The 10012-nt window shown below is 43.9% G+C and overlaps 2 protein-coding genes across 3 annotated transcripts; one reads left to right on the top strand and one right to left on the bottom strand.

The window, feature by feature from the left end:
- Window positions 1-842: 842 nt before the first annotated feature.
- On the bottom strand, window positions 843-6531 carry LOC139401245 (coronin-7-like). The gene is made up of 5 exons (XM_071145618.1): window positions 6178-6531; window positions 3740-3836; window positions 3225-3305; window positions 1163-1233; window positions 843-875 (listed from the first exon to the last, which is right to left on the bottom strand). Exons 1-5 carry the CDS (start codon window positions 6235-6237, stop codon window positions 843-845), a joined length of 342 nt encoding a protein of 113 aa, XP_071001719.1. The 5' UTR covers window positions 6238-6531.
- Window positions 6532-6667: 136 nt separating this feature from the next.
- LOC139401246 (dnaJ homolog subfamily A member 3, mitochondrial-like) lies at window positions 6668-9464 on the top strand. Of its 2 annotated transcripts, none has more exons than XM_071145620.1 (6): window positions 6668-6905; window positions 7546-7688; window positions 7794-7877; window positions 8149-8361; window positions 8640-8792; window positions 8873-9464. In XM_071145620.1, exons 1-6 carry the CDS (start codon window positions 6698-6700, stop codon window positions 9068-9070), a joined length of 999 nt encoding a protein of 332 aa, XP_071001721.1. In that variant the 5' UTR covers window positions 6668-6697; the 3' UTR covers window positions 9071-9464. The 2 variants fall into 2 exon arrangements, with proteins under 2 accessions (XP_071001721.1, XP_071001720.1); XM_071145619.1 differs by having other exon boundaries at window positions 6681-6905; window positions 7552-7688.
- Window positions 9465-10012: the final 548 nt, after the last annotated feature.

Here is a 10012-nt window from a genome sequence, read left to right as displayed (position 1 = left end):
CCTGACACCGGGACCATGTTCTCCCTACTGGGACTCCTGACACCTGGACCATGTTCTCCCTACTAGGACTCCTGACACCTGGACCATGTTCTCCCTACTAGGACTCCTGACACCTGGACCATGTTCTCCCTACTGGGACTCCTGACACCGGGACCATGTTCTCCCTACTGGGACTCCTGACACCTGGATTTAATCCAGCAATAAGGTGGTAAATTGGAGCCTTTTAAATGCCACCTGGGGCCTGTTTTATTAGTTTATTTAACCTTTATTTAACCAGGCAAGTCAGGTAAGAACAAATTCTTATTTACAATGATGGCCTCCCCCGGCCAAACCCAGACGACGCCCTATGGGACTCCCAATCACGGCAGGATGTGATGCAGCCTGGATTCGAACCAGGTACTGCAGTGACGCCTCTTGCACTGAGATGAAGTGTCTTAGACCACTGCCACTCAGGAGCCCAAAGCATGGCAAAAGCGATGACAAAGTCTTAAAACAGGGTGTGTGTGTGTGTGTGTGTGTGTGTGTGTGTGTACACATGTGTTTTTGTGGGTGTGGACGTCTGTGTGTGTTACTCAGCACAACAAGGTGACTAAAACAATATGTCTTCTTGGCAGCAGATGAAAGCTGGGAATATAAAGTATCCTAGCTGAGCTCAGGGCTCCTCTACATATGTTGGGTACTTTACTGTGCACTGAGGCTTCGGCTCAGTGTGGCTGTACATGTGTTTACTCAGCCCTCTGAGGCAGACCCTGCTGCTGAGTCTGCATACACACTCACACATGGACTCTGAGTGACTTCAAAGGTTCCTTTCCACATAATAACAGTCAATGCAATTCATTTTTTCATCCAGATGTGTCAGAGCCCTCGTTCCCGGCCTAAAGATACAAACAACTGTTCATGAGTATGTGCATGTACCATGAAAAAAATAGAACAACCAGTCTGCAAGAGAGTGTATGACCATAACGAAATCCTCTTTCCTTCATTCCTCTCTTAAAGCTATGACTCATCTTATAGTTAGGTGAAAGGTCAAGAGGAACGAAGGAAAGAATGAAGGACATTTTTTTAAAATGAGGACAGGGCCTTAGAGGAATGAGGACAGGGCCTTAGAGGAATGAGGACAGGGCCTCAGAGGAATGAGGACCGAGAGACAGGAGGGCCTCACCGTTTCATCTGCAGAACAGGTAGCCAGGAGATTATCATCAAACGGAGAGAAGTCCAAATCAGTTATCAAATCTGAGAGAGAGAGAGAGACAGAGAGAGGACAAATCAGTTATCAGATCTGAGAGAGAGACAGAGAGGACAAATCAGTTATCAAATCTGAGAAAGAGACAGAGAGGACAAATCAGTTATCAGATCTGAGAGAGAGAGACAGAGACAGAGAGAGAGACAGAGAGAGGACAAATCAGTTATCAGATCTGAGAGAGACAGAGAGAGGACAACTCAGTTATCAGATCTGAGAGAGAGACAGAGAGAGGACAACTCAGTTATCAGATCTGAGAGAGAGAGAGACAGAGACAGAGAGAGAGAGACAGAGAAGGCCAAATCAGTTATCTGAGAGAGAGCGAGAGCGAGAGAGACAGAGAAGTCCAAATCAGTTATCTGAGAGATAGAGAGAGAGAGACAGAGAGAAGTCCAAATCAGTTATCAGATCTGTGAGAGTGAGAGAGAGAGAACAAATCAGTTGTCAGATCTGTGAGAGTGAGAGTGAGAGAGAGAGAGAGAGAGGACAAATCAGTTGTCAGATCTGAGTAAGAGAGAGAGACAGACAGAGAGGAGGACAAACAAGATATTTATGTCACAGGTTTAAGGGTTTATTTGAGAACATGGCATTCCTCTTGTGATCACTTGGATAAGTTAAAAGTCCAATGCAGCAGTTTTTGCCACAATATCAAATCACTTCTGGGGAACAATTAAGTAGCTTACTGTGATTGGTTTCAATTAAAATGGTCAAAAAGAAACAAACGCTTCTTAACAAAGAGCAATTTCTCAAGGAAGAATTTAGCTCTGACAGTCTGGGAATGGTCTGAGTGGGGAGGGGGAAACTAAAAACTAGTGGTTATTGGCACAGAGGTTTGGAACCCTCTTTCATATTGGTAAATGAACAAACTGCCTGAATGTCACCACGGAAAGCCAAAAATCCATCCCACCAAAACAGGCTGATATTTCAGGTGGTCTTTCCAAACAGCTCTTACACTAAAAGGGCATTATAATAATTTTCACAATATTATCCAACCTCCTAGCGTGGAAATATATATAAAACACAGGAAATCACATGTTGGACTGGACCTTTAAGAAACTGGTCTTGTTAAAAAAGCAGACAAAAGGGAGTGAGTTCGATAAAGGTTGAAACATCTTAACCCTGGTCTCTCACGTTAAAAACCACTTTAGACCAAGAGGAAATTTCCTTTTGGGCCACTGATTGGATGTCGCAGGCAGGGCTAGCTCATCACGAGACCATGAGCAACCATGTACCTGACTCATGTTCACTACACCTAGTTCCAGATCTGGTTGTACTGTCTAGCTAACTCCTTTGGTCGGGAGTCGTGACAATGACCATAGCAGTTGGCAAGACAGACAGACAGCACAATCATTTATCTGGGATTGTACTAAAACGTACTCATGGTAATACTATGAAATATTAAAGATGCACGATGCAGAAATGGCTCCGCCATGTCCTGGTTGCTAAAATTATAATAGTTCACTTAATTGCAGTTGATGTGACAAAACAAACAAGTGTAGTGTACAGAGTCATTATACCATCTAAACCGCTGTGAAACATTTTACATAACTAAAAATATTGTAAGTGTTCAAGCAAAAGACGAAAACAAAACTTAACGGGAAGCATAGAAATAGCTCACATAGAACAGATCTACTTCTTATTCTTCCTATAAATGCAAATTACAGATCTATAATACACATTTCTATATGAATTTGTTTATTGTTTAGGTCGCCCAAATTGTTACATATTGCAGCTTTAAGAAATGTAAAACAACAGAGAGAGAAAAAAGAGAGTTGTGATGAGTGGATAGTGTCTGGGGCTTGTGAAGGAGAGATTTTACAATGACGGCCTACCCCAGCCAAACCCTCCATTAACCCGGACAACGCTGGTTGTGATACAGCCCGGGACCTTAGTCTGTAGTGATGCCTCTAGCACTGAGAGGCAGAGCCTTAGACCGCTGCGCCACTCAGGAAAAATGAATGAAAAGTGGATAGAGGGATCTTACCAGCATGACATGGGATCACAGTCACTGTCCACTTGCCATCAGACCCTGGTTCCACAGAGGTGAGGCCAAGCATTCCTCCACCTGGTGACAAGACACACACACAAGAGACAGACAGCATGATCTATACAGTCTCTCTTTCATACTGATATGGCCTGCTCTAACAAAACAGATAGAGATATCTGCTCTGTGATGGCAATACCTGCTCACACACGCTTCAACAGACAGGTAAATATACCAGAGACAGACAGGTAAATATACCAGAGACAGACAGGTAAATATACCAGAGACAGACAGCATGACTCCTCATAACAGAGACTAGACAGAATAGAATATACTTAGTTGAACCCCACTTAGCATACCACTGTTGCCTGAATCACACTATAGGGCCAAAAGGATACCACATCCACCATAGTTGCTGGAATCATGCAGGAACTGAAATTTAGAAAAGAAAGCACAGTATGGTTCTATAGTTGTCCTGAGTCAGTCTTATCCTCCTGACTCAGTCTTATCCTTACCAGCCTGGTCAGTGTTGAAGGCCACAAGCCTGGTGCTGGATTTGATGTGGTTCCCCTGAGAGGTGAAGGATCCTGCCCGGACATTACTGATCCAGCCCTGGACACAGGGGAAATTCACAGTGCATTAGGGGTAGGTGTGGTGGGACACTGGAGCTATCATTAGGAAGATGACTTAAGCAACTGGCCATCAGATAAAACAAAGGTGATCGCAGTGGCCTAAAAGATGACACTGTCTAACGGTCATTATGAGTAGGCTATTTCTGACCTCCGCTAATATAATAGAGTAGGGACGAACAGAATTGTTGCTATACTTGACAAGAAAACCATTAGAATGTTTCAGTTATTGTCTGTTCACTTAAATGCAAGTCTATCCAACTGAGTGGGATCCTAAGCATGCCCTTGACAAGTCCACACAAGAGAATAACAGCTCACACTCTTTTAGACACACACTGCTGAAGTGCAATGCCCTTCATTGTCATCCCAAAATAAACTGTGGATAACTTAAATACACAGGCAGAGCACACACACACTGCTTCTCCAAACACCCAAGATTCAGACTAACTGTCATTATAAGGAAGATTCAGACTAACTGTCATAATAAGGAAGATTCAGACTAACTGTCATAATAAGGAAGATTCAGACTAACTGTCATAATAAGGAAGATTCAGACTGTCATAATAAGGAAGATTCAGACTGTCATAATAAGGAAGATTCAGACTAACTGTCATAATAAGGAAGATTCAGACTAACTGTCATAATAAGGAAGATTCAGACTAACTGTCATAATAAGGAATATTCAGACTAACTGTCATAATAAGGAATATTCAGACTAACTGTCATAATAAGGAAGATTCAGACTAACTGTCATAATAAGGAAGATTCAGACTAACTGTCATAATAAGGAAGATTCAGACTGTCATAATAAGGAAGATTCAGACTAACTGTCATAATAAGGAAGATTCAGACTAACTGTCATAATAAGGAAGATTCAGACTAACTGTCATAATAAGGAAGATTCAGACTAACTGTCATAATAAGGAAGATTCAGACTAACTGTCATAATAAGGAAGATTCAGACTAACTGTCATAATAAGGAAGATTCAGACTAACTGTCATAATAAGGAAGATTCAGACTAACTGTCATAATAAGGAAGATTCAGACTAACTGTCATAATAAGGAAGATTCAGACTAACTGTCATAATAGGGAAGATTCAGACTGTCATAATAGGGAAGATTCAGACTGTCATAATAAGGAAGATTCAGACTGTCAGAATAAGGAAGATTCAGACTGTCATAATAAGGAAGAGGGTATCAGAGGGCATGTTGTTACACACACCCTCTGCCGTCCATGTTGAATCAGCAGAATGTTAAGGAAGTGGGAACGACTCCCTGCGATGCGTATTCTAAAACCTCCTTTCACAACACTAACAACAGGGCATAGGCAGGAGCGCCGTGTGTTTGAATACCACTGCTGCCAAAACCGTTATGGGCTAACCATGTCAGACAACAGGCCTGAACACTGTCGCGGGCTCCGGCAGGGAAGGTACAGAGAGCACTTAGCAGCCCAGACAGTGTCTGACAGCCCAGCAAAACAGCTAGTTTCTCTCTCTCAGGAAACACACAGTACTGCTCCACAGGCAGCCAGGCATAAAGAGAACAAGGTGCCCATTCTCACTCACTCACTCCTTGGAGTTCTCCCTCTCCCTCACTCCTAACATTTGAGATGGTGCTTTGAGTGTTGCTTTTCTGAGGCAGTCCTCATAACAGGATCAGAGATCCGCTCTGCAGCTGGAACTCACTCACACTGTGAGACTGTGTGGAGGTTTGCTACATGGAGAATAAGCATCCAAGTAATGGTATGTTTCATAACCGATGGCATGACACCACTACTGTGTATATTACTCACAGCCTACAGTCATTGGTTGACAGAGAGGAGCTTTGTTAAATGGCGTAGGGATACGCACTGTATGTACAGTGCACTTTAGAACTCAAATCTGAGCATGGCTGCTACATTGTAGAATGATGACCGGTTACAATGAGAGCAGGAATTATGATACATTCGAAACAATGTGGCTATTCAGTGATGATGGGCATCACAGCCTTCCTATCTGTAACATCTGACAATCCTGACCAATACGAACCGCTGTCAATTTCAAACGTGGAATTTGCATAGACTGCTGAAAGCTAGCTAGATAACAATAACCACATGGTTAACACTGTCACGTTAGCAGCCTTCGCGGTTTGCACTTGGTTTTCGTAGACTATTGTTTCTCTACCAACACACTCTTGCGATGCAGCAGCCTTCTGCAGATATGCAGGAAGTTCAATTTCCTCCAAACATTTTCAGACGTTCCCCAAAACACAACTCCATTCCGTCTTCTTCACCGTTGCTAAAAACCAATGCTGGCGAGGCTTTCTTGCAACGCTCATTACTTACATCTTTCTTGGCGATCTTCGGGGTGGTGTTTTTGAATTTGGAGGTCTTGAAACGATTCATTCTAGTCCCCTGAATTAACTTTCGTGCCTTCCGGGTATCTCTGTCTTGTTGATACTATTCGAAAAGAGCGAGCACTCAGCAGCACACTCCTTTTCAGATGACAGTTCTCGAGTTCAGCACTGTCACAACTCGCTGTACTGTGTGAGCGATTCAATCGACGATCGACTCAGACCCCTGTTTAGCTACATCAATGATGATTGACCACGGTAAAATACAAATGTTTCTGTGTTGAAACGTTTAATCGTAGTTGCCGTGAGTAAGAAGCGGACTACATGGGATTCAACTGTTTAAATACTATTCCACAGTTTCTAAAGTACAGATGTTTCAACAGAGTGAAAGTTAGTTTGCGAACATCTTGAAACAAAAAATAGATTTATTGACAGTCAATTATTTTGCGCATGTCCGTGACACAACTTTACTTGCACATGCGCAGTCCCCGCTGAGTAACAGCAGTAAAGTAATGATGGCGTCCTCAGCGGCTCGCTGCTCCACACGTTGGATAACAGTTGCTGTGTCCTCTGGTCACCGTCGTGCTTGTTGTGCTCTGGCCCCTTCTTCCAATGGAGGCTCAAGAAGTCTGTCGACTTTTGGAGCACAGAAATTCTGGCCGGGAAGCAATGCAATGCGTGGGGGCACGGGGAATGCGTTGACATTGAGAGGGCTGTCAGGTGGGTGCACAGAGACGGCCTAACTAGCAAGCTAGGCTAGCTTGATGCTAGCGTTTCTCGTAGTTTCCATTCACCTTTTTGGACACAACTGACAGTCTCCAACAACAACAAAATTGACACCACGGTAACATTCCTAACGATACAACTGAAAGACAGACTAACCTTAGCTCAGCCCATAGCTGGCTAGCTAACGAGCTAGTAGTTAGCTTATACGCATTCAAATTGCTGGAGGTGTTTGGTACTGTAGCAAGCCTGCAGCTCCATAGCCATTGCAAGGAAAGTAATGTCAGGTCACAGCACTGATGATCTTGAACGGACTGTCAGTAATAGCTACTGAACTGTACAGTCAAACATTGCGTTGAACTAGCTGTATCTGCGTGATCCCTGATTAGCTAGCTATATATGCCAACTGGCGTTTGCTAGAAATGTATTGGCCCAAGAGTTGATCATCACAGACAGCAGCTAACTTTATGTATTTGATTGAGTCCTCAGATATATCGAGCCCTGCTTAGTGTTATATATGAATTGTGAGTGTACAGGCCTGTAGCTACCTTGGAAATAGATGACTACAGAAGGACAACAATAATAATCCACAGTCATGTTGCCAGGTGTAATCTACTCACAAGCCCTTTCTTGGTAGTTCCAGGTGTTAAATCTCCCCATGTCATCTGCACACTGTCCTTCCACACAAGTGCCCCAGCCTCCAACAAACAGGACTTCTACACGGTGTTGGAGGTACCACGCACTGCCACCCAGAAAGAGATCAAGAAAGCGTATTATCAGGTGTGTGATCACTTTCTGTGTAGTGTTGACTTGCTGTATTGATCCTTAGCTGTCACCAATCACCACAGTTGTGGAAAGATAACTTTTGTTGTTGTCCCTCTTCAGATGGCTAAGAAGTATCACCCTGACACCAACAAGGAAGACCCTAAGGCCAAGGAGAAATTTGCTCAGCTGGCTGAAGCTTATGAGGTTTGGCTGACCTTCTTCAAAATGGGCTTCCCCTTTTAAGAAACTAAAATTAGATTAAAGGATAGCAATATTTCTGTGACTTGTGTTGCTGATGTGGAATCACTAGTTTGTTACTTTCCTAACCGGTTTCTTGGTACTATTTGATGTCACTCTTGAAGAAAGTGTCAGTTAATCAAGTAAACGAAACATCAGAACCACTTGACTCAATGAAGGAACTGCCTGGTCTTATTGGAGAACAGTGCATCTTACTTCCTGCTTTGTCCTCCCCCAGGTGCTGAGTGACGAGGTGAAGAGGAAGCAGTATGACACGTACGGGGGGGCAGGGTTCGACGCCAGCCAGGCGGGCGGTGGTGGACACCAGCAGTACTGGAGCGGACAGGCCAACAGCGTGGACCCAGAGGAACTGTTCCGCAAGATCTTTGGGGAGTTCTCTGGAAGCCGTGGCTTCGGGGACTTCAATGCCGTATTTGATCAGCCCCAGGAGGTATGTAGTTGGGATGCCATACTGCTTTTAGAACCAAGGGGTTATGATTAGCCTAATCCCAGATCTGCTTGCGCTGTCTGTGCATGACAACCACTATATCAGTTGGCTATACAGCATAAACAGAAGTTTTGACTGCTCATTCAAGTCAATGTTCAGTGAGGTCATATTGAGTGAGCCCATGCCAGGAAGTAAAAGCAGGAAGCAATTACTTTTTTAGGAGTGTAAACTTTTTGTTAAAGACATCCAATATGAATCTCTTGTCCCTCCTTTCCTCCCAGTTTATCATGGAGCTGACGTTCACCCAAGCTGCCAAGGGGGTCAACAAAGAGATGGCGTTCAACACTGAGGCCAGCTGCCAGCGATGTGATGGCAAAGGGAGCGAGCCTGGCACCAAGGTTGTGCACTGCCACTACTGCAACGGCTCTGGCATGGTAGGTGACATGATGTGTGGCGTGAAGTGTTCGTGTCTCACGTGCTTGTCTCACGTGCTTGTGTGTTTTGCCCTGTACAGGAGACGGTGAACACGGGCCCCTTTGTGATGCGGTCGACATGCCGTCGGTGTAATGGGAAAGGCACTGTGATCTCCACCCCATGTAACTCCTGTCACGGGACCGGACAGACCAGACAGAAAAAGACAGTAAGGGTCCCTGTCCCAGCAGGTGAGACACACCCACACACTGACTCTCACTCCTATACCTACCCAGTCTAATCTGGAATCTAAACGTAGTATGCATTTTCTAATGTGCACACACAGAGAGACCCAGGAGCAGCCTTCTCATCCTGAATCTCTTCCTTTTCTCATTAAGATCACTAATCATTTTTTTAAATTCAACCTTTATTTAACTAGGCAAGTCAGTTAAGAACAAATTCTTATTTACAATGACGGCCTACCGGGGAACAGTGGGTTATCAAATCAAAGTTTATTTGTCACGTGCGCCAAATACAACCGGTGTTGTAGACCTTACAGTGAAATGCTCACTTACAGGCTCTAACCAACAATGCAAAAAAGGTATTAGGTGAACAATGGGTAAATAAAGAAATAAAAACAACAGTGAAAAATAACAGTAGCGAGGCTATATACAGTAGCGAGGCTATACACAGTAGCGAGGCTAGATACAGTAGCGAGGCTAGATACAGTAGCGAGGCTAGATACAGTAGCGAGGCTAGATACAGTAGCGAGGCTAGATACAGTAGCGAGGCTAGATACAGTAGAGAGGCTAGATACAGTAGAGAGGCTAGATACAGTAGAGAGGCTAGATACAGTAGAGAGGCTAGATACAGTAGAGAGGCTAGATACAGTAGAGAGGCTAGATACAGTAGAGAGGCTAGATACAGTAGAGAGGCTAGATACAGTAGCGAGGCTAGATACAGTAGCGAGGCTAGATACAGTAGAGAGGCTAGATACAGTAGAGAGGCTGTCAGAACGACAGATTTTTACCTGGTCAGCTTGGGGATTCGGTCCAGCCAACTTTTGGTTACTGGCCCAAAGCTCTAACCACTAGGCTACCTGCCACCCCATAATTCTCTTCTAAACTGTTTTGAACGTTTATAAAACTCTATAATGCTGAATGAAGCAGTCCCTAATGTTTGAAACGTTTATAAAACGCTATAATGCTGAATGAAGCAGTCCCTAATGTTTGAAACGTTTATA

This window comes from Oncorhynchus clarkii, unplaced genomic scaffold (genome assembly GCF_045791955.1).
Source record: "Oncorhynchus clarkii lewisi isolate Uvic-CL-2024 unplaced genomic scaffold, UVic_Ocla_1.0 unplaced_contig_533_pilon_pilon, whole genome shotgun sequence".
Taxonomy (NCBI): domain Eukaryota; kingdom Metazoa; phylum Chordata; class Actinopteri; order Salmoniformes; family Salmonidae; genus Oncorhynchus; species Oncorhynchus clarkii.
This window is presented reverse-complemented; position numbering and strand designations above follow the sequence as displayed.

Bases quoted from the DNA above. Each gene is read 5' to 3' on its own strand.
- LOC139401245 (XM_071145618.1), bottom strand. From the start codon at position 6,237: ATGAATCGTTTCAAGACCTCCAAATTCAAAAACACCACCCCGAAGATC. The intron at 3,306-3,739 runs GTAAGGATAAGA...TCTTGTCACCAG, and splicing joins CTTCAACACTGACCAGGCTG to GTGGAGGAATGCTTGGCCTC. The intron at 1,234-3,224 runs GTAAGATCCCTC...TCTCTCTCTCAG, and splicing joins TGTGATCCCATGTCATGCTG to ATTTGATAACTGATTTGGAC.
- LOC139401246 (XM_071145620.1), top strand. From the start codon at position 6,698: ATGATGGCGTCCTCAGCGGCTCGCTGCTCCACACGTTGGATAACAGTT. The intron at 8,362-8,639 runs GTATGTAGTTGG...CTTTCCTCCCAG, and splicing joins TATTTGATCAGCCCCAGGAG to TTTATCATGGAGCTGACGTT. The intron at 8,793-8,872 runs GTAGGTGACATG...TGCCCTGTACAG, and splicing joins ACTGCAACGGCTCTGGCATG to GAGACGGTGAACACGGGCCC.